This window comes from Stegastes partitus, unplaced genomic scaffold (genome assembly GCF_000690725.1).
Source record: "Stegastes partitus isolate 25-593 unplaced genomic scaffold, Stegastes_partitus-1.0.2 Scaffold801, whole genome shotgun sequence".
Lineage (NCBI taxonomy): Eukaryota > Metazoa > Chordata > Actinopteri > Pomacentridae > Stegastes > Stegastes partitus.
The window spans coordinates 82,057-94,058 of NW_007578532.1; the positions used below are offsets into that span (position 1 = coordinate 82,057).

The window sequence follows — 12,002 nt, forward strand, 5'->3', positions numbered from 1 at the left end:
CACTGAGGGAACAATGGTTTATTCAACAAGCACGCTCCTTACCGCATCGTGATTTCAATCTTTATAAATTTTAAATTGCAACAACTCTCAAACAAACACACATCATGTTTGTCTCCACAAACACACATGCAGCGCTTCAGTGTTGATCATTTTGGTTTGGATGCCAGGACACAGTAATATTCCATCTCTCTCACTATTTCAGTGTCTGGAGATGAGACGTTCATCTGCTCCAGGAACCTGTGAGGAATACAGCGATTGGTCATTCAGCTCAACCTTCAGACAGCATCACACAACAATATTCAGACAGTCTGAAGATGATTTGACCACAAAAACAAATACTTTTAACACTTTCTGAATGTGAGTTGAACGTGTGGTTGACCTTTTCTGAGTGTTGGCCAGCAGGTCTTCAGCACGTTTGGGGTCTTTCTTCTTGTAAATCTGGAACATGGACCAGCTCTCCATGAAGCCCACCAGGTTCCTCACTGAGATCAACAACTTTTCCTGAAAACAATCAATCCTTTTGGATTGATATCAAACAAATAAAGCCCATGAAGACTAGCAATAATGACTAACTGACTTTTTTTTGTAAAGAAAATATTTAGTGTGCTACAGTTAAGATGGCAAGTTTATTTCAGGAAATGAGGCAATGAGGCAGCCATACTGCAGATATTCAACTTAACACTGTGTCTGATGGTTCCAGCAGACAATGGTTCTGTATTCTGCCATCGCAGACGTCGCTTTAGGTCAGGTAGGTGTTGTACTTACCTCTCTTTGTCTGGAAAGGGGATGGCAGAGTACAGCTCTTCCAGCTTACCCTCACATAGAAATACTCTTTCGCTCATATACGGCAACAGCTCCTGGATTGCCTGAAAGTGAGTTAATACGAATGTTCAGCAATTTAAGATATTTAAAAAGCAGATGTCAAATCAGGAAGTAGACTGACCAGTGCCAGGTTGCCAGGTTTGATGCTGTCTAGTCTGACTCAGCGGATGTAGACTGTGGGTATAAAGTCTCCAATCTCCACATAGCAACATTTGATAAAGATTGTGCAGTAAGGCAGGACTGTTTGTTTCTTGGTGTTCATGCAGCTGTTTTCCCCAAATAATTCCCCTCAACCCTATTTTAGGTTTTCTGTCTGTTCTGCAATACATGGTCTGGCCCCACTCTACGTCTGAGAACTTTTAACAGCTTATTCTGCATCTATACCCCACAGAATAGAGAGTCAGCCGTTGTTAGAGATTGCATAGACTGGGCTTAAAACAAAAAGGCAGATGACGGTACCTTTACACTGTGGAACAAACACCACCTCACTGTCAGAACAGCTCAGTCAGTCAAACATTTAAAAACCCACCAGGCATTTGTATAGTATTTTATTTTGTAATGCTCTTTTGTCTTTCTTCTAAGTTTCATTTTTGCTATTTCTTGTAAAGCACCTTGTAACTCCAGTTTCAAAAGGAGCTCAAGGTTTTTATATTATAATGTTTGTTTGTTTGTTTTTTTTTGCAGGGGTACCATCACTGCATCCTGGGCTTAGCACCATCCAAGACAACTGTGATGAAAAAAAATAAATAAATAAAAATAACCATAAGTCAGAGTGTTTTGGGCTCAATGTAGCAGAATGATAATGAGGTGCAGCCAGACCATTCTTCAGTGATACAAGTTTACTTATAAACTCATTTAGTTGGAATATAGTTGGGGTTTTTTTTACCACTTAACAGAGCAAGACGACCTGTTTCCCCTTTACTTTAGTCTTTATGCCAAATTAGACAAACTATGTCCCGTCTACTTAATACAGAAAGATAGAAACTCTGCAAGTATTTATCTATCCTTTGAAGCCCTGATTAGGGTTTTTACATTCATTTATCTTACTTTTATTTATTAAATACAGGATGGGAACACAAATGGAAAACAAACAACAATCACACCAACAACACAAACAATCCCAACAAAGCAAAACAAAAGACACAATGCTGTACAATAACACATAATATAGCCGGGGAGGTATACGGTGCAGTGCTTCTATTAATTATTCATTTATTCATTATAGGGTGTGCTTGACCTACATAAGGAGAGCTGAGGTTGCAAAATGAACACACTGCTTAATTGCAGANTAAATGCTCTACAAACGTGAGATTCTTGTCAATATTTGTGCACACACAGCTAATATGCTTTTGTTTGTTTTTTTTATTTATTTTTAATGCAAATCATGGTCTTACTGAAAAGGTTTAATACATTAGCTGATTAATCTATACCAAAAAAAAAAAACAAGTGTGAGTGGTCCAACATTTTCTTTGCTGTCAGTTCCAGCTACATAAACGGGTGTCGATTAATGTTTAGAACATGCCCATTTGCATCCCAAATTTAAAAAAAAAACAAAAAAAACGAAAGAGGCAGAAAACTGCTACAGCATTACCAATACAGCAATGCTTCAACAGGTGTTTTACTTCAGCACTTTTATTTCTCTGAAAAATATAAATATGAATCATGAGGTCATACGACCACTGGATCTATCGTGGAAAACAGATCCATATATGTATTCCATTATGTTTTGCATTGACACACCAGTATTCAAAAGAAACCTACATGGATGGTTACATATATTCAACATAAAGACATGAGAGTGGGAGGTATTTTCTCATCTAACGCTCCACAGCAAAGTGATAAGCACTCTTTTATATGAGAAGCATTTGTCCAAAACGGTGAGTTTACATATTAGTAGGGAACAGCAAACAGAGGATCATTACCTAGATTTTAAATGTCCAAAAAAAACCAAACATATTTACACAGAAAAGTCGATGAAATCAACTTTCTGTGTTCCTGTGTCCTTAATGAGGTTCATGACTTTGCTAGAAGTGCAGGAGTTGGCAGGAATCAGGCTTCCTGTGGTTTGCAGGCCAAAAGGTAGAAATACTTGACAGCCACCACCACCTCTGTCTCTGCAGAGGTCACCCTCATTACAGACATGAACCTGTGGAGAGGAACACAGGAGAATTCAACCAGAGGGAGGAGTTCAGCAGAACAAAGAAACCCTACCTCACCACTTTAAACCTTCAAAATATATGTTTTTTTCACAAAACATTACATAATCATGCATAAAACTTGTTTACATGTTTAGGTTCATTTTCATATTAGACATGCCACAGACATGTATGACCTCAGCACTGAGAAATATTTAACTACATATATAAATCATACATATATTCATATAAACGGTCAGCCAGCTACAACATTCAGACCAACTGCTTAACATTGTGTGGGTCCCCTTTGTGTCTCTGAAGCAGCTCTGGATCATCAGGGCATGAAAATGGAACCTCTGGAGGTGTCCTGTGGTGTCTCTGGCACCAGGACTTTGGCAGCAAATTGTTTGGGACCTTTGGGGCATCTGTGGATCAGGCTTGTTAGGATGCATCCCATGGATGCTTGATCATTTTGGGATCTGGGTAATTTGGAGGCTGGGTCAACACCTTAGGCTCTTCATCATGTTCCTTGAACTGTTTCTGAGCAGCTAAACTTTAGAATCCAAAATGAAGCCATGCAAAATCTTACCTTCTTTCTAATTACAGCTTGCTCCACGCAATTATTAATGCTCCAAGTTGCATTTAGAAAAAATGTGGATGTGAATTTGATTTGGTTGCAGTTTTGAACAGATCTTAAATTTGTTTTTCAGCCCTGAACATTTCATGTGACTGTGTCCCGTACTTAAAAGAAATGTTTGCCTGGCCCCCGTGCACCTCAAGGGCCTGGAAATATTCAAAGCATAAGGGGAAGATTTTGTATGGCTGAACTAAATACACTAGAAGTTTTGCACATAAAAAATCTGTTGACTTAGCGGGTCAAGTGGGAGCTTTTTTCAGATTAGGTTGACATCATATGGCTCATTCACCTTACCTGGTTTTAATGTTATGGCTTGACGGTGTGTGTGTATACTGAGTTACATGTGTGTTGCAGAAGGCAAAGCTCACCTCTGACAGATGTCCTGGGACAGTGTGGTGGCCTTCTGGGGATCATCTCTGAGCATGGCCTGATAACTGGAGAAAGACTCAACCAACCCCATGAAGCCGGACAGCGGCATGGGCCTTCTGTCCCACACACACTCCTGCCTGTTACACATAAAAACAATACAGTCAGTGGAGGTATTATATATGTACTATATATACAGCAAATATGATGAGGGATTTTTTTTAGATTTTGTAACCTGAACATGTAATTTGCAAAAGAAATACATGTCTTTTTGTTTTCTTTAGTGTGTAGAGCATAATGCAGCATCACTGCTTTGACATGTCAGTGTTTCCTACAGACAGTCTGGAAAAGGAAGCAGAGAGGAAACCTGTCAAATTTGTCCTTGTAAAATATTTCAATGATTTTGAGAGAGACGTGGTAAGAATTAAAGGTGAATAAGGTTCCTTTAGGTGACACAGTTGGTAGCACTGTTGCCTCGCAGCAAGTACTTCTCCAGTTCGTGTCACTGTGTGGTGTTTGCATGTTCTCCACCTGCCATGTTCCTCCCACAAGTCCACAAGCTGAGGTTAATTGGTGATTCTAAATTGTCCGTAGGACGCATGAATGTGAGTGTGCTTGGTTGTCTGTCTCTAAGTGTAGCCCTGTGATAGACTGGTGACCTGTCCAGGGTGTCCCCTGCCTTCGCCCTGAGTCAGCTGGGATAGGCTCCAGCCCCCCCACGACCTCTAGTGAGGATCAAGCGGTGTATAGATAATGGATGGATGGAGACAGGTAGTGAAAATCAGATCTATGAGCTACATATCAGACCATGTTTTAACATAGGATCAATTATCATTTAACATAGGACCAAACAAAGCCATGCTGTCACTCACCACTCCTTGTCAGGGTAAGGAAGGGACTCATATGACTCCCGGTACAACTCAATGGAGCTCGCACCAAGGCAGGGGTTGCGGTATGGGTGCAAGGCTGCATAAAACTAATGAAATATAACAGAAAATGAGTCAACAGATTATTAATTTTCATCACTTCATTGTTAGCATATGAACTAGATGTATCGTATGCAGGATTATTCATGCAATAATGAAGATGCTTTAACATGTAGCTATTTCTATATTTCTTCTATTGTAATACAGACTTCAGTGTTGTCTGAATTTAACTGGTGCTTCCCAATTTCATTCACAAAATCCTGCTGCAATTTACCTAAACTGAAACAATTGTCCTTCTCAGTAAAGACTGTTTTACCAAAAGCTTCCACTAGATGGTAATGCTGCTCATTCTAAATTCAAGGCAATGATTTAATCTGGACATAAAATAATAACAATAATTTAAAAAAACAAACAGCTGATTTAAGGGTGAAGATGGTGATGTGCAGTTTATTTCCACTACATCAGTAGAATCAGTCAGATGAGACAGATGCAGAGACAGATTCACCCCTTTTGCTTTCACCAACTTTAAAATGGCTAAAAACTATATTTAGCGTCTATTTTCCCACAACTTTATTTACTACATGATCATATCTGAATTGTGGCATCTCATGTTTTGACACAAAGGCTGTCTTTATTTTAGTAAACTAGCACAACTTTAGATTGTTCCAGTTATTTTCTGCACTCACAAAGACAGAAGTAACCTGAATTGAAACTCATAAAGTGACGTCTCTGGACACTGAATAGAATAATTCCGATTTTTAAATCTTGAGATGTTGCAGGACAGGATGTGTTCCCTAAATGGACTCTCAAATCTGCTTCATCCATGGCTATAAATTCATCCTGAGGCACCTAACAGAGAGCTCTTTAAGGCATCCTAGACTTTGTTAACTGTACTGTAAATGCACAGTTTGATAATATGTACACACTGTATAACTATATATACTTGTGGTAACAGTACTGCCTGACAGTCTATCTGTTTTTGCAGTTGTAGTCACATGTACATCAGTGTATCTTTCATAACTTCTGTCAGGTGACTGTTCTGCCAGTACCTCTTTGCAGATTTGGTTCAGTGTGTGCGAGCAGCAGTCAGGGTAGCTGAGCTCCATGTCAATGGTGTAGTTGAGCAGAGCCAAGCAGCCGCGGGGCTTCAGCACCCTGTGGGCCTCCCGGAGAAAGCGCGGCCTGTCAAACCAGTGGAAGGCAGACATGGCCGTCACCAGGTCCACTGAGCTGTCAGCGAAAGGCAGCTCCTCGGCAACACACCGTCTGAAGACGGAACGAAGGCAAAACTCTTGACCGAGTCATTTTTCAACTTTAGCGGGAGCAGCATGCAGGATGTTTCTGTGGATACTTCTGACAGCTCAAAGCTCAGGCAGGAACAATGTGACCCTTGTTTTGTGAAAGTCGGTCACGCTGAGAGGCCCTGACGACGGATCATTGTTTCTGCTTGAGCTACGATTCAGCAAAGTAGTTTAACAGAGCTGAACAAATGATGTGATGGTCATTGTGATGGTTTCTTAACATCTCATCACACATTTTATTAGGTTTGCTTGATGTCACACTTTACAGAAATGAAAAAAAAAAAAACAAGAGCTTTTAATTATGATACAAGAAAAATAACTAAATACAAAACATTTAATTTGTTTTTCACATGCTGTGTCATATAGTCTCTTGTTTGGTCCATGCTTACCTATACGTGATGTTTGGCTCTTTAGCAAACTGTGAAGCCACTTCCAGCTGTGCAGGACTCACATCTGTCCCCACCACAGAGGCAAAGTGTTTGGCCAGTCGCAGAGTTCCCTGCCCTGAACCACAACCCACGTCCAGGGCCAGCTCAAAGGGCCGACCTTTCTGACAGCACATTTGACACGTTATGTGGCTTTCCGGAAAACTTCGATGGCATTACCAACTGGTAGTGACACTTTTAACTATTTCTACCCTGCAACACTTTCTTAACAAACTACCAACACATGAGCTACCATCTACTGCCACCTGTACTTACTCGCTTTTCCAAGAAGTCAAGCACTTGTTGCATTAGATGATCTGATGGAGAGATCCTGTATTTCCAATAGGAAGCAGCATGTTCTTTGCCTTCAAACAGACGGTGAGCCATGACTGGTTGATGGTATCAAAAAAAAAGAAAAAAAAAAAGATTAAAGCGCACAAGCTTATGTTGGTTTTGGGTTTTTTTTTCCAGATAAGAGGCACAAACCTCCACACTGAAGAGACTGAATTCTTTTCTGGCAGCAGTCAAACACACACAGACTCACACTAACACACAAACAAAAGACTGACACAGCGGGGTGCCTGAGAACTGGGAGGTCCCATTACTTCCACTCATACGTGCAATGTTTCATAATTGAGGCCTTTAAAGAGACAACTTCAAAAAACTTATTTACAAAATATGCTAAGTGTTTTTTTTCTGTGCATAAGAGGAACCAGCATTGTGCGTTTTGAAATCTGTGTAGTGCTAATAACATTAAATGGAAATCAGGGATCAAGGAAGCGTGGCGCTGGTCATGGCGACACGCAGCAAGAGTGTGTGCGAGTGATTGTGGGAACTGTGGTTTTAACGCCCGTGTGTCGTCTTTTTAACACTTTTATACCGGAGTCATAATGGATTTAGTCAGTGTTTTTTTTTCCTGAACTTGGTCGCTCTTGGGACTGCCATCAACGTCCAGCAGAGCAACCGATCTGACAGGCTCAGATACAGCCGTGACTTTCTTATCAACTGCAGCAATTCAGGGGCAGTGATTTCACCTGATGGTATCCCGCCAGAGATCCGGAGGAATCGGGCTGGAGGCTCTCGTTCAGACCGGCTGGCACACCAGAGGCAGCGAGGCAAACAGCCCCTCACAGATCCAGAAGCCCTCGGCGGCAGCAGACTGCGGTTCGAACGAGGAAGCGTGCCCGGAGAGGAGGGGTGCGTCAGCGGCTGCGGAGACTAGGACTCCGCCGCTTACCGCTCCCCTCAATTATCCTTGGCAACGCGCAGTCTTTGAGGAACAAGGTGGACGAGCTTCAAGCGAATGTGAAGCATATCTCGGAGTACAGGGATGCCTGTGTGATCGCTTTAACTGAGACCTGGCTTAAGGATTACGATCTGATTCATGATGTTGAAATTGATGGTTTTGGTCAGCCTTTCCGGCTTGATCGTGACGCACAAATCACTGGCAAATCACTGGGAGAGGGCGTGTGCTTGTACGTCAATCCCCGCTGGTGCAAAACTGTCAAAATAAGAGAATCTATATGCAGTCTCGGGCTGCAAGGTGGCACTGTTGCCTCGCAGCAAGAAGGTCGCCGGTTCGCGTCCCGGTGGGGGCACCGGAATCTTTCTGCGTGGAGTNGCTGCGAGGCAACAGTGCTACCAACTGCGCCACCTTGCAGCCCTAAAGTGTTATCAGCCCTGAGCGGGATTCGAACTCAGGGCCTCCACCACCGGGACCGCTGCCCGGTGCGGGAAGGGGCCAGCTTAGCGTGGTGAGCTATCCCTTCATAAATCTTCCAGTTAAACCAAATTAGTGTTTTGCAGCCAAAAAAGGCTAAGCTTTAAAAAAAAATCATTAATCCATGTTGCTCCACCTTTTTCCGTCTGTCATTAACTCAGTGTTTAGATATTGGTACCGCTGCAACACCACTCACATGCAGCCAGAGGCCTTTCGTGCTGCACGTACCTCTCTATAGATTTGGAAGAGTTTTTCTCCACAGTTCTGGTAGATGAATTTGCTGTTGCCATCGGTGAAGCCCACCAATGCAATGCAGCCTCCGGGTTTCAGGACCCGACTTGCTTCAGCCAGAAACTTTGTCTGATCAAACCAGTGGGCTGCTGTCGCCGCCGTCAACAAGTCGACTGAGCCGTCGGGAAACGGAAGCTCCTCCGCTGACCCCTTTCTGCAACACATCAAGAGTGTAGCTGCAGATAGTCCTATCTGAGCGGCTGAAAATAAAGCTTAAACATCCAACTGGTGGCATCCGAAGACTGTCGCCGTTAATCGAACCCAAAATTTCTCTTTAAAGGTTGAACTTCCTGAGTAGCAGGAAGAAGAGTAGCATCTTCTTCGTCCACCACGTCTTCGTAAACAGATATTAAAGCCACTGTATATGATTATTAAAGTGCTTTGAGTGGCTGATTTATAATCCAATATATTTTTAAGAGTTGCAATACTGTAAAATATTTAAAGGAAATATTAAGAGATATTATATTGCACAAAATAAAGGTTAAAGTATTTGAAAAACACATGTATTCAGAGTTACTGGAGAGAAGGAAGGCGAGATTACTCATGCCTTCGTACTGTCATGTAGAATATAAACTGTTAGCATGGCTTAGTCCCACCTGTATGTGACGTTGGGGAAGCCTGGCACAGCTCTGGCCTCTTCCAGCTGAGACTCACTGATGTCCAAGCCCACCACTTCTTTGAAGTGCGGCGCCAGCAGTCGAGAATGCTGGCCCGTTCCACATCCCAGATCCACTGCCAGCACATGTGGCTTGCCTTTCTGCCGACGTTAACAGATGTGAAATACTTGTTAATAAGACATAGAATGAGATAATAAAAAGATATGGCTTCATGTGCTGTGATAACATGTACCGCACAACACATACCTTTTTATCTAAGTACTGAACAATAATGTTTATGAGCTCAGTTGGAGGTGTGAAGCGATACTTTTGGTAGAGGGAAGCATGGTTCTTCCCTTCAAACAGCTGGTATGCCATAAGGGTGTTTTTTCAACTCGTCTCTTTCTGTTCCGTGTCTGGTCGCGTTTTTTTCTAACCTCCGCTGCAAACCGAACTTCCTTGTTGAGCAAAGTTCCTCTTTGTTGTCCTTCAGTCTCGTGTTTGCCGTTGTTTCTTCCCCTACCCTTTAATATCTTCTCTTTAGTCATGCATAGTCTTATCTTCTTGCCGAAGCCTTTGTTAAAACAGTTCTCTGTTCCAACCTGCACTTTGCACCCTGAGCTCTTGCCAGTATTTGACTCCCCCTCCTCCCGAAGCGGAGTTTTCCACACCATTTAAATATAAAACCGACGGGCAGGGAAACAATCACTAACAGTCGGTGACAGATTAAATCAAGCTGCAGTCTTAAACATGGGGCCACAGAGACCTTTACAGTAAGTAAGTAAAAGTAACTGTGTCTTGATAACTGAGCGACAGATTTGTGGACAATGCATAACAGAGGCAGGGCTTCCTGCTTAACCCTTTCATGAACAATATATAACTGTAGTGCTCAATAGTAACATATTATTTATGTCACACACTTCAGTTTCAGCAACAAAACTTCTTCAACCACAGAAATGCATGTGTTTGCATGACAAGACATAGTTTATGGTTTTCTCTTTTGTTTAACACAATCACACACTGTAAAAAATAAGCTAATTAGAAAATCCAGCAAAAACAAACAAAACATCGACAATTAAAACGTATGTTTGAAAAATTATGGAATCCTGTAATGTTCAAAAATTTCAACGAAAGAAAAAAAAGTGCTTTTTAAAAGTGGATTTAAATAAAATAAAACTGCATTTATTTCCAGTCACACTTTGTTAAAGAGCAAATTACTATTTATAACAATACAGATTTGTGATATAGACAATATGTACATTCTTATTAGACATATCTATAATCTGACAAAAAAGGGACATTTTACCATTTACAAAATTACAAAATTATTGACCAAATATCTTGTGTAATAATTATGTTTTTGTTGATCTAAATACAGTTTTTTTTTTTTTTTAAAAAAGAAGCAATTTATTGTCAAATGTAATATTTACTAGTTATTATCTATGATTTTACAAAACAGGGAAAATCTTTAAAATAAAATAACAGTATGTTGTTAAAGAAAGAATAAAAACAGATTTTAAAACAACATAATTTTAACAATGGAATAAAGACATATTTTTTCCAGCCACACTTTTATTGCATTTCATGGGACTATTACAGCTTAGTTTCATTCAGGATAAACCCTGAACTAGGTGTTTTCACAAACTGTCATCATGGCAATCTGAGCTCAGACGGCCCACTTACTAACTTGTCAGAGCTTTAAACTGTTTCATTTTAACTCAACACATTTTATTTTTATTTCAGAAAACAGACACTTTCTTTCAATGGGACTTCAGTGTATTTAAGAACATCTAATACATGTAGCCAGTACAGTCGGTGTCCCTGCATTCAGCTGTACATGCAATCAGGTCCTTAAGTATTCAGACGGAGATGCAGTTGTTGTATTTCTTGTGCATAACCACAACCAAGATGTGACTGAGGTGCAGACTGTCAGCTTCAGTTCAAGCTTAAAAGTAATTGGACAAGCTACCTTATTTATAAAGGGTTAGGTGAACTCTGGAACCCACGATCGTCACCAAATGCTGTCTTTCCTCCCTTGAGAGGTTTTCCGATGCTGTCGCTGCAGCCGCCTTCAGCTGCTGCTCGTTTGGGAGGTTTTGAGCCTTCAGTTTGATCTCAGCAGCTCAGTTGGGTTGAGGTCAGGTCACTGACTCTGCAATTTAGGAAAACTACTTTTCTATGCCTTAAGAAGCTCTTGGGTTGTTCTATGCTTCGGTTCATCCATCCATCTGTGCTTTGAAGCACCGGCCTGTCAGTTCTGCAGCACTTGAGTGATTCTGAGCAGAAAGTGTAGCTCTGTACATGACTGGATTCATCCTGCCACTTCTGTCACATCATCAGTGAACAGCAGGGAACCAGCTGTACACGCCCGTAACATCACCTTCATCATGTTTGACAGATGATGTGGGATGTTCTTCTTTTCCAGCTTAATCTGTCCTAAGAATCTTGCTCCAGAACAGGACATTTTTATATGTTTTCTGGTAAAGTCCGATCCGTCCTTCCTGTGAGTGTTACCGATGTTTTGCATCTCTAGGTAAAACCTTCATTAAGTCCTCACTTGATTGCAGACTGTGACGACGACACTTCTACCTCTTCGAGAGTGTTTTCGAATTTGTGACGGGGGTTTTCTTCACCAAGAAAAGAAATCTGCGATCATCTGCTGCAGTAGTCCTCCACGGTCTTCCAGGCCTTTATGTGTTGCTGAGCTCACAAGAGCATTCCTTCTTTATAAAAACCAAAAATTGTAACAGACTATCGATTTGGCTACTCCTGAGGTTTTTGCT

General features: G+C 41.3%; 2 protein-coding genes across 3 annotated transcripts; both read right to left on the reverse strand.

Annotated features, from left to right (window-relative positions):
• LOC103364995 (putative methyltransferase DDB_G0268948) lies at positions 1-10,049 on the reverse strand. The gene is made up of 6 exons (XM_008292313.1): positions 9,487-10,049; positions 9,220-9,380; positions 8,561-8,777; positions 766-866; positions 380-517; positions 1-237 (listed from the first exon to the last, which is right to left on the reverse strand). Exons 1-6 carry the CDS (start codon positions 9,595-9,597, stop codon positions 147-149), a joined length of 819 nt encoding a protein of 272 aa, XP_008290535.1. The 5' UTR covers positions 9,598-10,049; the 3' UTR covers positions 1-146.
• Positions 2,435-7,984, reverse strand: LOC103364994 (uncharacterized). 2 transcript variants are annotated; one of them, XM_008292311.1, is made up of 7 exons: positions 7,647-7,984; positions 6,889-7,001; positions 6,577-6,737; positions 5,936-6,152; positions 4,833-4,936; positions 3,963-4,100; positions 2,435-2,968 (listed from the first exon to the last, which is right to left on the reverse strand). In XM_008292311.1, exons 2-7 carry the CDS (start codon positions 6,997-6,999, stop codon positions 2,872-2,874), a joined length of 828 nt encoding a protein of 275 aa, XP_008290533.1. In that variant the 5' UTR covers positions 7,000-7,001; positions 7,647-7,984; the 3' UTR covers positions 2,435-2,871. The 2 variants fall into 2 exon arrangements, with proteins under 2 accessions (XP_008290533.1, XP_008290534.1); XM_008292312.1 differs by lacking the exon at positions 7,647-7,984 and having other exon boundaries at positions 6,889-7,101.
• Positions 10,050-12,002: the final 1,953 nt, after the last annotated feature.